The sequence below is a fragment of the Rhyacophila brunnea genome, unplaced genomic scaffold, assembly GCF_057557595.1.
Source record: "Rhyacophila brunnea isolate RB1 unplaced genomic scaffold, BYU_Rbru_1.0 scaffold_1, whole genome shotgun sequence".
NCBI classification, from domain to species: domain Eukaryota; kingdom Metazoa; phylum Arthropoda; class Insecta; order Trichoptera; family Rhyacophilidae; genus Rhyacophila; species Rhyacophila brunnea.
This window is the reverse complement of record NW_028232751.1, coordinates 38241754-38256180: the sequence shown is the minus strand read 5'-3', so window position 1 is coordinate 38256180 and position 14427 is coordinate 38241754. Positions and strand designations below refer to the sequence as shown.

Below are 14427 nucleotides of genomic sequence, written 5' to 3'. Positions count from 1 at the left end.
TCATAAATATATATCTTTATGGCACTACGACCATTGGCGGGTCTTAACTCTTAACCTCCTCCAAAATATCTCAATAATGCATGCAGCACCGACGCTTTCGAGTTACTTTGGCCGAATTTCCTGTGTCGCAAACTAAACATCTTAATTTTGGCCCTCCAGATTGTCTCTTCTCTTCAAGGGATGCGAACATAACACGACTTACTTATTCTCCGTTATTCTATATACGTAACCGATCCAGCACCGTCTGTATTTTAATATACATCATTATACATCACACCTCATTATACATCCCCCTCCAAATGGCATTCTCTTCAGCAGTCCGATAGATTCTTGTCAGGGCTCTCTTCTCAAAGATATCCATCCCTGTCTCATTATATTTGATGAGTAATCAACATTTTGATCGATAAAATTGGATGAACTCCTGTAAGAAGTAGTATTATGTACCTATATTGAAAAAAAAACCAATCATATAACATACCGTACAATGCTACAACATTGCCTGTTTTTTAAAGATTATTCAGAATATGGAAATAACAACACACATTTTTAACAATATTTTTTAATCTACAAATTACATCACTTTTTACGCACCGCATACAACATCCATTTATTTATAAATTGTTGTATCGAGACATTTATTAATCTTTTTAGAGATGGGCAAAGTTGTATTAAAAATTACACATCTTTGCCTATAAGATTTTCAAGCAAAAACAAACGTTGGATAATAATTATTAAAGCTCAAAATGTTTTGACAACGTTTTCATTCTCAACTGAAAATACAGGAGACTCCGTACAAGGTATACCAGCTTGACAAACCGATCTGGCAAAGATGTGCGTAAAAATCATGTTCGTATATTCCATTAATTCCCAAAATAATAGCAAGTCTCCCCTGGAGAGCTTTAAAAGATTCAAAAAGGGCAAATATTATAAATCTATACCTATCTCAAGATTTTTACCTATTCGATTAGTTTGATGTTTTGAACTCATCGTGGTTTAGTATAAAAGAAGCCCGTTTCAGTGGCTTACCAACAGTTTGTGTTGAATAAACTAAATACAGTAAAATATATATTTATTAATAATGTATTTTAATCGGTGACATCCCTAAGCGACGTCGCTAGGCACGCCCTTAAGCAGACTTAGAAAGCCGTTCACTTTCAATTTTTGTTTCAAATTGTATTTAAAATCGCTAGGTTAGATTAGATTGTGTTAAGCAGAGTAATAAATAATACACAAAAAATCTTTAACAATTCAATACATGCAAACCATTAAAGAATTTCCACGAATCCTTCACTCAAACAGTGTTGGTTTCAGGTACCTCTAGGTCTGTGGGACAGACAGGTTTGTAGACACCCTTGCGAAAGTGTTACATATGCGATAAACCGCCATTACAGTACATATTAGAATGGGCATTACAATACAATAGTTAGGTTATTATGATTTTTTAAGCTTTAACTATTTGTTTAAACTAACATGTCGATACATTCTAATCTTCTACTTCAGTGGTCTTCAAACTGTGTTCCGCGGAACTCCGGGGTTCCGCGGCAGGGGGTTCTGCGAGTGAAAATAAAAATTCGCGAGTCAAAAAAAAACGACAAATAGACCTAGACTTCGACAAATCATGTAAAAAATGTAATTATTTTAAGATATATTTTTCTAAGGATGGGATGGGGTTCCCGAAAAAAAGCATACCTATAATTCTAAGGGTTCCGTGAGTCGACAAAGTTTGAAGACCACTGGTCTACTTCATGGACCACTGCCACTGCTCTCAAAAGGTGTAATATTCGTATTCGTTTCTTAATTGGCTTCTCTTTGAGTGTATTGCTCCTATGCAATGCATGACCTGCCTACTGCCTGTCACTGAATTTAATATAATATCTAATAATATCACATTTATTAAGCCCGTTTTGGTACCCTTATAAAATTTCCATACTATGTATGCTGCTTCCTTATTGTCCATAATTTTATTTTCTAGTATTGAATTATTTATCAATTATTTTTGCACACTTGTTGTAGAATATGGATAATGTTGATGTACACTAGAGTTACACAGACGTTTGCAGGAGGCCTGCAGTTACTTTAATATTTTCCAAGAGAACTTCGAAAGAAATTCAAATAATGGACAAATCACATATTGACGCAGTTTGTTTCTCCCAACCAATAAGACCTATTACTTATACCATATTTCAATATCCTGTAGATCTCACGGAGACGAGTCTGAAGGTGAAGGTATACATATCAAAAGTTACTTTAATAGAGTAAATAAAAGACTAATAATAACAGACTTTAATAGAGTTTTAAAAACCAATAAACACTATCTATACATTGCAGTCTTAGTTCAATGACAACAGATACATTTGACTGACAAAGTTTAGTATGCACTATTTATGTCGGATCCTTCGCCACTACTATACACTAAATTAACCTTGCAAAGGATTCAAATTGGTCGTCAGTGAAACAGGGACAATATTTAAATTTATTTAAATATGCATTCTTTAAAAAATACGTACTTCTTAAATTATTATAATACATTGTTGATGAATACAAATTCTAGACGAGCAAAGTCAAAGAAAAAAAATAAAAGGTGTTGAATAATTCCAAATTAAAACACATTTAAAATGATATACAGTACTCATAAATCCTTGCAATCTTGTAAATGTATTGTACGCAATAAAATTAGTATTTAGAGGTCAATGTCATTGCAAACGTCTTAAGAATATATTACAAAATAAGTGAGTCATTCAGATGCAAATGCATTATCTTAAGTAAATTACCATTTTCGTTAGTAAGCTGAGCACTTAGGTTATATATTATTAGCAAACCTTTTTTTTGAAGAATAGTTATCAGTCATTTACTCAATCCGTTGGACCATTGCACTAGATCAAATACTCACGAAAATAAAACATATTACACTGTTTTGCCATTCGCGGTATTTAAACAGATCGCATCGAAGAAATGTTTTCACTGTCCGATATCAGCTCTCTCCACAGCCGGATTCTTTGGGTTGCTATGTATCTCTATATACACAATAGGTATATCCACTTCTGTTTAGGAATTCTGGCCATCCTATTCCTGTATGCAATAATATATGACTCAATGTACAATGCACACAATACATGACGTTGTACCTACCATCTTCGACATTTTACATATTCTTCGAAAACCCGTCGCAATCTTCCTTTAAAAGATTCTCCGATTCTTCGAATCCTCTTCTGATCATATCCACCACTCATCAGTATAATCTGGTGAGAGTTTTATTTTACGTTTCTTAGAAAGGGTTGCTGCACAGTATTGGTCAACATAATTAAATATTATTCTTCTAATAAATTTTTGATTGATATCATTTTGAGGAGTGCTGCGTGATATGTATGGAAGGCTTTTATCCAGCAGTAAATCGAGTGGTGATTTTATTTGACGCAGATACGCGATCGATTCGACAGAAGATTTAAAAAGTAGCCTCGAAATAGTTCAAACCAGTCATACGTTTATTAAATTCTATCAACATTGTTCTGACGCCAACGAGGCCCATAATGTAAGCACATAAACAGATACGTGAGTATTTACTTATCCATAAAAAAAATAAACCAATAACATAATAAATTATGTGTCATCACTCCTTAATAATTATTATTTTTGGTTAAAGTATGTGTTATCGTGAGAAGCTTCAAAATCAGTCAGTTCGTCGGACCTGCTCCACCACTGAGCGAATCTATCCCAATTCATAATTATTGCATGTATAAAATAAAATAAATCACACTGAAAGTGCGATGCAGAACCATATTATGGCGTGCAAGTTCCTAAGATACGCGCCTATCTTTAAGAGGCCAATATCGGCAACATATAGCATAGCTTACAGTATCTATACGTAATATACGTCAAATAGTAGGTAGTAAATCAACGGGAAAGAGCAGTAGCCCAGAACGAAACCAAAGTCGCTAGATTTCAAAATCAGCCAAAATAGGTCAAGATACGCCTAACTAAATCGATCTAAATTGACAACTCTGGATGGTGTTTATTACCAAGTAAATTCAGATAATTTAATAAAGATTCGTCCGCTTATCAGGACAATCTCAACTGGTAAATGAAATATATCTTGTCCAGTTCTAAGCGCATACCAGCTGGATAAATTGATTTTAAAGATATGTGATTAAAAATTCAAAGTGCATAACCATTTTAAACATTGTGTGAAGTATGTTGTTATGTTTATGATTATTAATTTACACTAAGACTCAGTAATAAAGTATAAAATTACATGTAAAATAAAATAAAACAATATTATTATACCTAGTAGTGAATAAAAGAAGGAAACCTTCTTCTATAGAGATGGAACTTAAATATGTTAAAGTGAAGAATAAATGAGGACTTGTTTTAGTCTACTAATTTTCGTACAAACTGTGAAGAAATAATTTTATTATTCTTGTATAGAAAAATATCACTTAGGACAAACTGGAAAATAATTATTTAATAACGATCAGAACCGATTTTGTCGGTTTAGTATAATTCTATAACTGTAGCCGGGAATCATATGTGTTAGAGACATTATCTGATTTCGTTTTATTTACTTTTTCTATTTTATTTTCATTATATATTTTAGACATGACAGTAAACATCTATGAAACTGTTACAACATGCAAATATTATTAAAAAAAAAATCGCAATGGTATGTATTATTCGAAGTGTAAATAATAACCGATGGTAATATTTATTTTTATTTATGCAGGTAGCTATTTTTGTTTATATTGTTGTATTGTCTGAATTATTTGTGTCAACGCGCTCAGTCAATTTTTTGTCAAATCCGTTCTCGTTTTTGATTACATAATATTTGTTGCTTATTCTGCAATCGACTATTGTTGTCCTCGTGTGTCGAATCATTGGACCATGTTGCCAATAATATGCTAACTATTTGTTGGCAATAATACGCCAACTATTTATCCAAAATTCATATGCGCTGCGGCAGGACCAGAGTTGTTTAATTTAATACGTGATTCTTTTTCAACGAGAATCCAAATAATGTTTTGTTTTCCCTTCGGATGAAAGTATGAGGGTTAGGAACACGTATTCTTGCGTCAGCCTTCAATAAAATGAATAAAGGTTTGACCATAAAACTCAGCACCTACCAGATCAGTTTCCGTAACATCCAATGTATGTATAACCGAAAAAAAATGTTTTTTTCGGTTAGGTTAGGTTAGGTTAGGTTAGGTTAGGTTAGGTTAGGTTAGGTTAGGTTAGGTTAGGTTAGGTTAGGTTAGGTTAGGTTAGGTTAACATAATTATTATAACCTTAGTGTAAAAAAATCAACCCAAACATACAAAAATACTGACAACATAACTATTGACGTAGGTATTTCTGGCACTTAGTGAAGGTACATCGCTTAATTTTTTCTTCTTATGGCTGCTCTAATTCTGTCGGTGCTTTGGTCATCTAAGCACGTTAAACTGCCTATGGAAATTTAGTAGCGTCTCATCCGGTACAATTATAAATACTGTATAGTGACTCCACTTCTGTAAGAGAGGAAAAAACTCAATTTTGGATATATAGGTATATATATATATATATATATATATATATGAGAGATTTTAAGCTTATATGAGTTTGGGTCTGGACATTGACATGTAACGTCTTCTACTCCATATCTCCAATGAATCATGCTCCATCGATCCATCGAAGCCATGGTCTTCTCACTTTTCGCTTTTCACCTTATTTGTTATGTGGGGATTATTTTCGGAACCTATACACTTATCATACTACTGACAAATCCTGCCCACCTGAACTGCACACATTTCAATCATAATTTGTATAAATAATATGAGTCGTCTCTGAGCAGAAATTTAATGACCTCAAGGCGATAATGAACCTACGGTAAGGCCACACAGTGGGTAAATAATTTGATGTCTGAGAATGATGAATGAGAAGCGATCACGGCTTTGCGATCAGGTTCAGGAGGATATTGTACACATATCGGTACCTACAGTGTACAAATTTTGGGTGACACAGAGTAGAGCTGCTGTCTTTACGAACTAGTCCAGGATCCCATAGACTTTTCGAAAAGTCTATGGGATCCTGCACTAAGCGTCGAAGAACTGGAGGCCTGAAGAAGGGATATGATAGCGGGTCGCAGTTAAAGTCAGTTAAAGTAAAATCAAATATAAATAATAACAAATATTTTGAAATAAGTAGATCATGTAAAATAGAATTAATATCATTTGAATTGTGGATTAAACAAGACACGTCAATATCGCATGTTGAAGTGGAAATTCTGCCAAAAATATAATTGTATGATAATATTGCGATGAGGTATTCGAAATATTTTTTGGAATGCTCACTATCAGTCGAAAAACACTCAAGTCTGACCGTATACTTTTACAACGTACGTTTCCGAATGGGAATCCATTAGGATCGAACAAAATTACGAGGCGATCGTGAGTTTACGACTGCGCTGGGCCTTATTTTCGTAGCGATTCCATCAAAAAACCAATCGGAATTTTATATTTTATATTATTATCGATACACATATATCTATTCCACTGCACAGGAGATGGAAACGTATTTAGGTTGTAATATACTCGTAACCCTGAAAAGTCATTCGAGATTTATTCGTTTTCAAAAATATAAAATAAAGGACGTTAACAGTTACTCGTGAAAAACTTAGTCGAGACGTTCCGTGAAATGGAATTTTCACCGATCAGCACATTTTCAAATAAACGCTACATCTTTTAATAATTCGTACAAATCACCACTTCAACAAAGTGCTGATCGATGAATATTCCATTCAGTTATTATGCGGTTTTGTCATTTCGTAACGCGATGATAAATAGTTTTGGTTTTTTTTCCATCGTATATCTAAGTACATTATAGTCACATTATAGTATAGCTGGATATGGTAAATGGAAAAACAAGGGACGTGTCCTACAGTATACAAAGAACAAACAAGATTTTGGAATGATATGTTTTACTTTTATATTATTATGTATACATGTATCGTGTAATTATTTTACCCTAACATATTACTCATCCCAAAAGAAAATATTAATTGCCTACACCTAGTTATTACTTGTAAAAACGGTCAAATTATAAATAGGCTAGCAGTACTTATAACCCGGCGCTGCCCGGGAATGGAATGGTTTAATATTTGAAAATTAACAATACTAAATTTAATTCGTAGAGTGCAAAGGATTGAATTTAAAAAAAAACACACGGAAACACGATGGGAAGATTTACGCCAAATCATCAGATTATCTATGTGCAATCTGTCAGAGCTGAAAATTGCACATAGGGTGAGTCTCACTGATCCTTTTTGAATTGGATTCATTAGAAAATTTGGCAGCACTGCGTCGCCCGCGCCGTGCCGGCTTGGTTGGCTCCCTACCGATTAGCGATTCTAATAACACAATTATTTTCATCTAACTTTGCCGTTTGACCTCCGATCGAGCTGAGATAAATGCCAATAATTTTAAATGTACACATTCTGGCGACATTTTTAATAAAAAATAGGGGTTGCAGCATTAACTTCCGCGTTTCAAGGACCTGACTTTTTTCCACAAAAACCGTAAAACTGTCCCTGACTGTTACTAAATGTGAAATTCGAAACCCCGACCACTCACTCCGGCTCCTCGGCCTCCGTCTACCCTCAAAATTTTGTCGAAATCCAACTGTACGTGTGGATTTCTATAAAGAAAAACCGACGCGACGGTAGCCACATCCAAATATATTCTTCAAATTATAGTATAGATACCAGTGGCGAAGGGTGACTTTTGGAAAGAGGTAAGCTGTGGAGATCAGAGAAAAAGAGCACACTTGTCAGGTAAATTACGGAAAATAAGAAGATAATACTTACGATATTACTACTGATGAATAGGTGCACACTAATGACAACGACACACTGGTCATAGGTTCCACCGCTGAATTTGTCAAATTATTTAAATCACTTATGGCAGTAGAATTCCACGCATACTTTCTTTACCAAACAATACGCATCGCCAACAAAAAAGTTTGTTTAATGTATAACTGCCAGTTAAAAACAAATATTTATCATTTATAAATTGTTGTGAAAATGTCTAATATAAGTTTTTTTGCTGTATTCAAATCTAAATGAACCCTTGGAAGGTCAAGCTTTGATAATTTTTAAATGCAATCGTTCGCACATTTTCTACCGGGACACTACACAATTTAATAAATACTTATATATTTAAAGCACTGGCGAATGATTTCGGTACAATATGAGATAATTTATCCACATTCACAGTAACACAATGAATTTTGTATTATAAAATAAATCTTTACCACCGCTTTGACATGTCAAAATGACATAAACTGTGAATAGCATGTTATGTTTGTCTATGACTGAAGTAACCTAAATAATAATCGCGAATTAATACAATATTTATTTTTAATAACAATTTATAAATTATATGTGATCGAACACAATAGTTATTATTTTTTTTAATCATCCTTATTATTTATTATTTGCTTTTAAAGATAAGCAAAGACAATAAACAATTCAACATTTCGAATAAGCTTGTCTGTTAACGCTTCTGAGTCTCGAACAAAAACCCAGACATGCATGAAGTTAGCAACTGAATTTCGGTAGAAAATTCGGCTTGGATTATCGTTGAAATAATTCTAAAAATAGCACTCACGTTGGACGTTCCGTCATTTATTTTTGATTCGAAACATGACTAAATTAAAAGCTCTACTTATAAATAACGACGATAGATGGCAATCAATATTTTTATTATAACCTACAATGTCCTACAATATAGATATTTATTTATATAAATTAAATACTTGAAAATAGAAGGTAAGCTTTAAATAATCGCTTAGTATGGAGCCTTCGCCACTGATAGATACGATGTTTTAAATTTTAGGAAAATTATCCAATTACCCTAAAATAGCAGAAAATTTCATAGAAGGTAGGTATATTGAAATCAAAATATGTAACTTATTCGGTAGGTCAATAAATAAACGCTTAAGTATATCTTTAATAAAACATCTTAAATTTAAAAAAAAAGTCAACTTAAAAATAGTGTTGAGACGCCTGACAGTGCATAAAAAGTGCGAATTAACTCAATGACAATGCGCATGACACATTGCTCGTATGTCAGACAAAGTGAGAGGGTATACTCGGTTGCATTGTTTGGTTTTGTTTATAGGCATTAATTCAAACAATAATATGTACGTGCGTCATTGTAGGTAACTTGACAATGCATAATATCACTACTCGCATATTGATTTGTGTGAGGAAAATTAATGCCATCTTTGCGGTTCTAATACAAATGATACGGTCTGATGAGTATCAATAATAACATTTATAGACAGCCAGAGCTGGTAAACTTTTCTGATATTGCGATCGACTTTTACATGACTTAAAAAAAACAAGTTTTCAAAACTGTTGTCTTCATTTGTGCAAAAAATACTTTTACATGATATCGTCACTGTTCTGGCAGAAGACACTAATTCGAAAAAATTACATATTGAGTTAGTACCAAAATTTTCCTTATTTCAAACTTTACCGTCTGGAAACCTTCTTAATAAATAAACAGTCTTTATTTTAATGTCATCCTTTTTACGATTACTTAATAAACTCACATGATAGACCATTATTTCAAACATTTTAACAACTTCAAAGTCAAATTACTCAAAACTAGTATTCTCCAGTTAGTGTGTTCTGCCAGAACAGAGACGATATTATATATAAAAACAAAATTTCAAAACGCTATAAAACAGAAAAAATATTCGAATCAATGCTCATTGAATGAATAAAAACGGTTAAGATAAATATTTTAATTATAAACATATCGACGTACATTATCGTCCTAGATTAAAGCTATTAATTAAATATTGCAACATTGTCAACTTAAAATAATAATATATGGTTGTGTCAATTTAATTTAATTTAAATTTCATTATTTGCTAAAGACACTTTAAAAAATGGTAAAAATTATGAAGAAAAAAACTATACATATCTACATACATGTTAAAAACACAGAGAGCACGCATGATGACAGTTAGACTTATTTCAAGTAAGTGTGAAAAGTTGAATAAATAGTTTTATATACATGAAAAGTACATATAAAAAATCTAATTATGTTAATTTGTATTCTATAATTTTCATCAATTCGTTTTGTTTTAATTTACTTAAATATCCAGGTTAACTATATTAGCGCTATCAGACCCGCTGCATTCGAATCTAACCGAACACCTCCAATATGGTATTCCCATGATAATTTATTTTTCGTATTAAATATATTAATTTGCACTATTCAAGTTCACAGGACAGAAACAGAGGATTTACGAAAGTTGGTGGAGAGTTTTTTTTTCAAAAATATTCAGCTAAAACACGCACAGTAACTGACATATTCATTCGTAGAGGATCAAGGAGATTCAGGGGTAGAAATAAAAAAATAATGTAAAAATAAATAAATATAATTATACCAAACTACGAACACGGTCGCGATCTACCTGTTAACCATACCTGTTATACGGAACTTTGCCATCGTGAATACTTATGTAAGTGTGATAGATTATACCTACCCACAGACAATAAATTATTTTTATTGGCCTGGAACGCAAGTATTCTTATTGAGTGAATTAGCTTTCCAATACTGGCTGAATAGTGATTGCCATTTCAAGATATAAGTAAATGTCATCGTCGGCCCACTTTTAAATCTTATCATCACGCCCGCCATCTTATATTCCCTCAAATGTTAATAACCAATCCTTGTAAGATATTTATTTAGAAAGGTAAAAAAGAAAGTCATCAGCTACATAATAATAATTATAATATTGGGGATACTACCTTTTTAAATATAATATGTTTCTAGAACTTTTACTGAACGACATACAGTATTCCCTGAGCTGGAAGTATTGAATTTTTGATGTAAAAAAAAGAAAATAATGTCCTGTGTTTGATGCATAGCTTTGGTTACTTACATACATAACTAGCTACGGTTGTTTACTATTTTGTCTATATATATAAATGAATGTTTGTTTGTTTGTCCCGTATGCGTTCCTATACCATTCATCCGATTGCGATGAAAATTTCGTCAGTTGTCGTGCGCACACCCGTGAAGGTTTCTGAATTATAAAAACCATACTCTTCTTCTTCATCATCATTTTTATTCGTATGGTTCTTATACCATTCATTGAATTGCGATGAAACTTTGGTGAGTTGTTTTGGGCGCACCCCCAAAGGTTTCTGAATTAGAAAAACCATGTTTTTCTTCTTCATTCTATCTTCTTTTATTCGTATTGTTCATATACCATTCATCCGATTGTAATGAAACTTTGGACAGTTGTTGTACGCACGCCCGCGAAGTTTTCTGAATTCGTACAACTATCTTCTTCTTCTTATATTCTATCGTCTTCTATTCGTGTGCGTTCATATACCAAATTTGGAAAATCCATGCTTCTCACATGGACAGCTGTATGTGGCCTGCTCACGCGTTGGAAAACCTTCGTGTACCTACCAGACGGAAAAACAGAAAATATTGTGTATCCAAAAGCACTTCAATAAACCGAATCAAAACACTTTATTTCTTTGAGTCGCATTGCAACCCATGCCGGGTACTCGCTAGTATATTAAAAATAATAATGGTATATTACATAAAAAGAAACAAAAACTTATGTTATATTTTGCTTGTAAGATTATAGCAAGGCATTTTTGTCCATGTTGGCGTGGCCTTGGAAAATCGATCACAGGGAATAGTTAATATAAACCTTGATACAAATGAATCTTCAATACGGAATGGCCTGAAGCTAATTTTATTATTAGTCGTAGTACCTTAACCACGACATTGTGATATGATATACTCTGTCTAGTGTCTAGCTAGGAGCATGTTTTGCAGGATAATAATTATGTACATAAAGTATGTAGTATTTTATTTGGATTTTTTTTGTTTGTTGCAGAAATCCAGGATGGTGGAAGAGAAGGAACAGTACAGAGAAGTCTCTGACAACATTCGCTGTTCTGGCAACCATGGTGGCCCTTGCGCTTGCCATTGCGCTGGCCGTGGTGCTTGTGAAACAACATTCAACTTCAGCAGGTAATAAATAATATTACAATATTATGTTATATATAAATAAGTAATATAATGGAAAGTGTCAGGTGTGGTTGTAAAGCTAATCGAGAGTACATCGTCTGGTGGTTGTAAGTTTCTACCTCCTACGTGTATTATTAATTATAATATATTGCCACAAATCGTACTTTCGGAAAATGGGAAAATATTAGGTACTCATAAATACAACTAGGTAAGTATATTACATTTGTCTCATTATATATAGTACTCATCATTTCAGGCATTTCAAAATACGATAAGACTGCAATTAAATTTATGTAGTAAAAGTAAACGATGTTTTTGTATGTTGACCGTAATATTGTCTGCTTTAGTCGCTAAAAACTTTATTTTAAATAATCGATTTTTTAAATCGGCTTGCCGGGTTTCTTAGTTTTAAATTACTATCAATTTTTGAAAATAGATACATCATTTATATATCTTGTATCGACTAAAAAGTACCTAACAAATTAGATTTTGGTTCTTCAAAAGCTTCTGAAAAACCATCTCTAAGAAAGCAATTGTCAACATTTATAATGGATAGTTATCAAACAGAATAATATGAGGAAGATTAGACACTTAAAAACAATTTTATACTGTCAAATAAAATATCATTAATTCGAGATCGAAATTAACCCAATGTAGTGGGACATAAATATTCACTATATGTGTGATCACGCAGAATATAAACATGCAGGATGATCTACCAACAAGCGGGCTATGTAAGTACCCCTCCCATGGGTATAAATTAAAACCTGGACGGTTAAGACTGAGGTGTCCATAAGAAATTTTACGAAGAAACAAACTCTAGAGGAGGTCTGGGTCCACCAAGGCTTCTAATCACGAATTTTAACGATAACGATACTATTATGGATTATAAAAATAAAAATAAAGTCCAGAATGATTGCTGTTACTGTATTGTATTGTAAACATATTAGAAACATTACATAAACATCTGTGAAGTGTGGTCCATAAATGCTGTGGATGCGGCGCATGCCTTAATTAGTTAGTTATGATAGTATAAGTATCAGTGAAACCAATAAATAAATTACTGCTCCATATGATACCAAATATGTCGTGGAATAGGACTGTCTGTTTAATAGTATCTTTTTCATGCCTTGCAAATAATTTTATATTATTTTAAGATAGCATTGGCAACGTTTATTTTCATTATAAACTAACGATAGGAACATTCATTTTCAATAATCTGAAAAATGTTACAGGTTTCTCAAATTCAAGAGCATACCTATTCTCAAAAGACACCGCACGTCATTGACGCATATAACCATAGAATTTGTATTTTTTTAGCGCCACCTGGTAGTGTGACGGAGGCACTTAGTGGAGGTCCTCCATATGTCGTATCGAGACATGACACAAACAGCAAGGATTCAGAAAGTAATGACGACGTCTGTGTTACTGCAGGTTGCGTGCATACCGGTAAGTTCAAAAATAATCGTTTCATATAGTTTTTTAGAAATTCAAATTTCAAATTATCACATCGATAAAAAATATTCAAGATTTTGTAAATAAACTTGCCTTTATACTCAAATGGAAAATGGAAAAGGAAGAAATGTTGGATTGCTGACATATTTATTAATGTCGGTGTATATTATCTGTATTTTCCAGAGAGAAAGTTGACGTTTTAAAAATAGGTTTTTAAACCTTTTGTTATATTGTAATACATAATTGCAACATGACGTAGCGATGTGGTAATCCATTTTTTTTAAATTAATTATGCAGGTGTGTATACATCCCTACGTGTTTTATATAATTTAATGTGACATGATACACCATGATATGAATGATATGAAAAGTTGTAGGTTTTTCAAAACAATATTCAAATTGATTCACAATTATTTATAATTCACTTATATAGATAACTTCCCAAAAAAAACGTCGATTATGACTGTTTTTTTATTATTTTACTTTCCTCAGCATCCAGTATTTTGAACAATCTCGACGATTCAGTGGACCCATGCGATGACTTTTATCAATTTTCCTGCGGCGGATTCCTCAAGAACACCGTTATCCCAGACTCCAAGTCTTCTGTGAATGCTTTCTCCATCATTGGTGACAAATTGACAGAGCAATTGCGGTTGACCCTCGAGGCGAAAATCACCCCAGACACCCCAAAACCTCTGCGCCTCGCCAATAATTTCTACAAAGCATGTATGAACAAATGTAAGTCCATAATATCTATTAACTATCATGATATATATAATATTATGTAAACTTGCTAAAAGTCTTTTATCGCAGCTTGTATATTATTTGCAATATTTCCATTTTACATAATGCGGTTCTGTATAAAAACTTGTTCTAGTATTGCTGATTATTTAGCCTAGAAATATGTAATAATTTTTCCTGTCCTTGTCATGTTCTG

General features: G+C 32.8%; 1 protein-coding gene across 1 annotated transcript in view; it reads left to right on the top strand.

Annotated features, from left to right (window-relative positions):
- Nep2 (M13 family metallopeptidase neprilysin 2) overlaps positions 1-14427 on the top strand; it is a 74931-nt gene that overhangs the window by 44410 nt on the left and 16094 nt on the right. The window contains exons 3-5 of the mRNA XM_085943924.1: positions 11902-12038; positions 13356-13484; positions 13983-14228. Coding sequence (XP_085800050.1) covers positions 11902-12038; positions 13356-13484; positions 13983-14228 — 512 coding nt within the window. The remainder of the gene's footprint in view (positions 1-11901; positions 12039-13355; positions 13485-13982; positions 14229-14427) is intronic.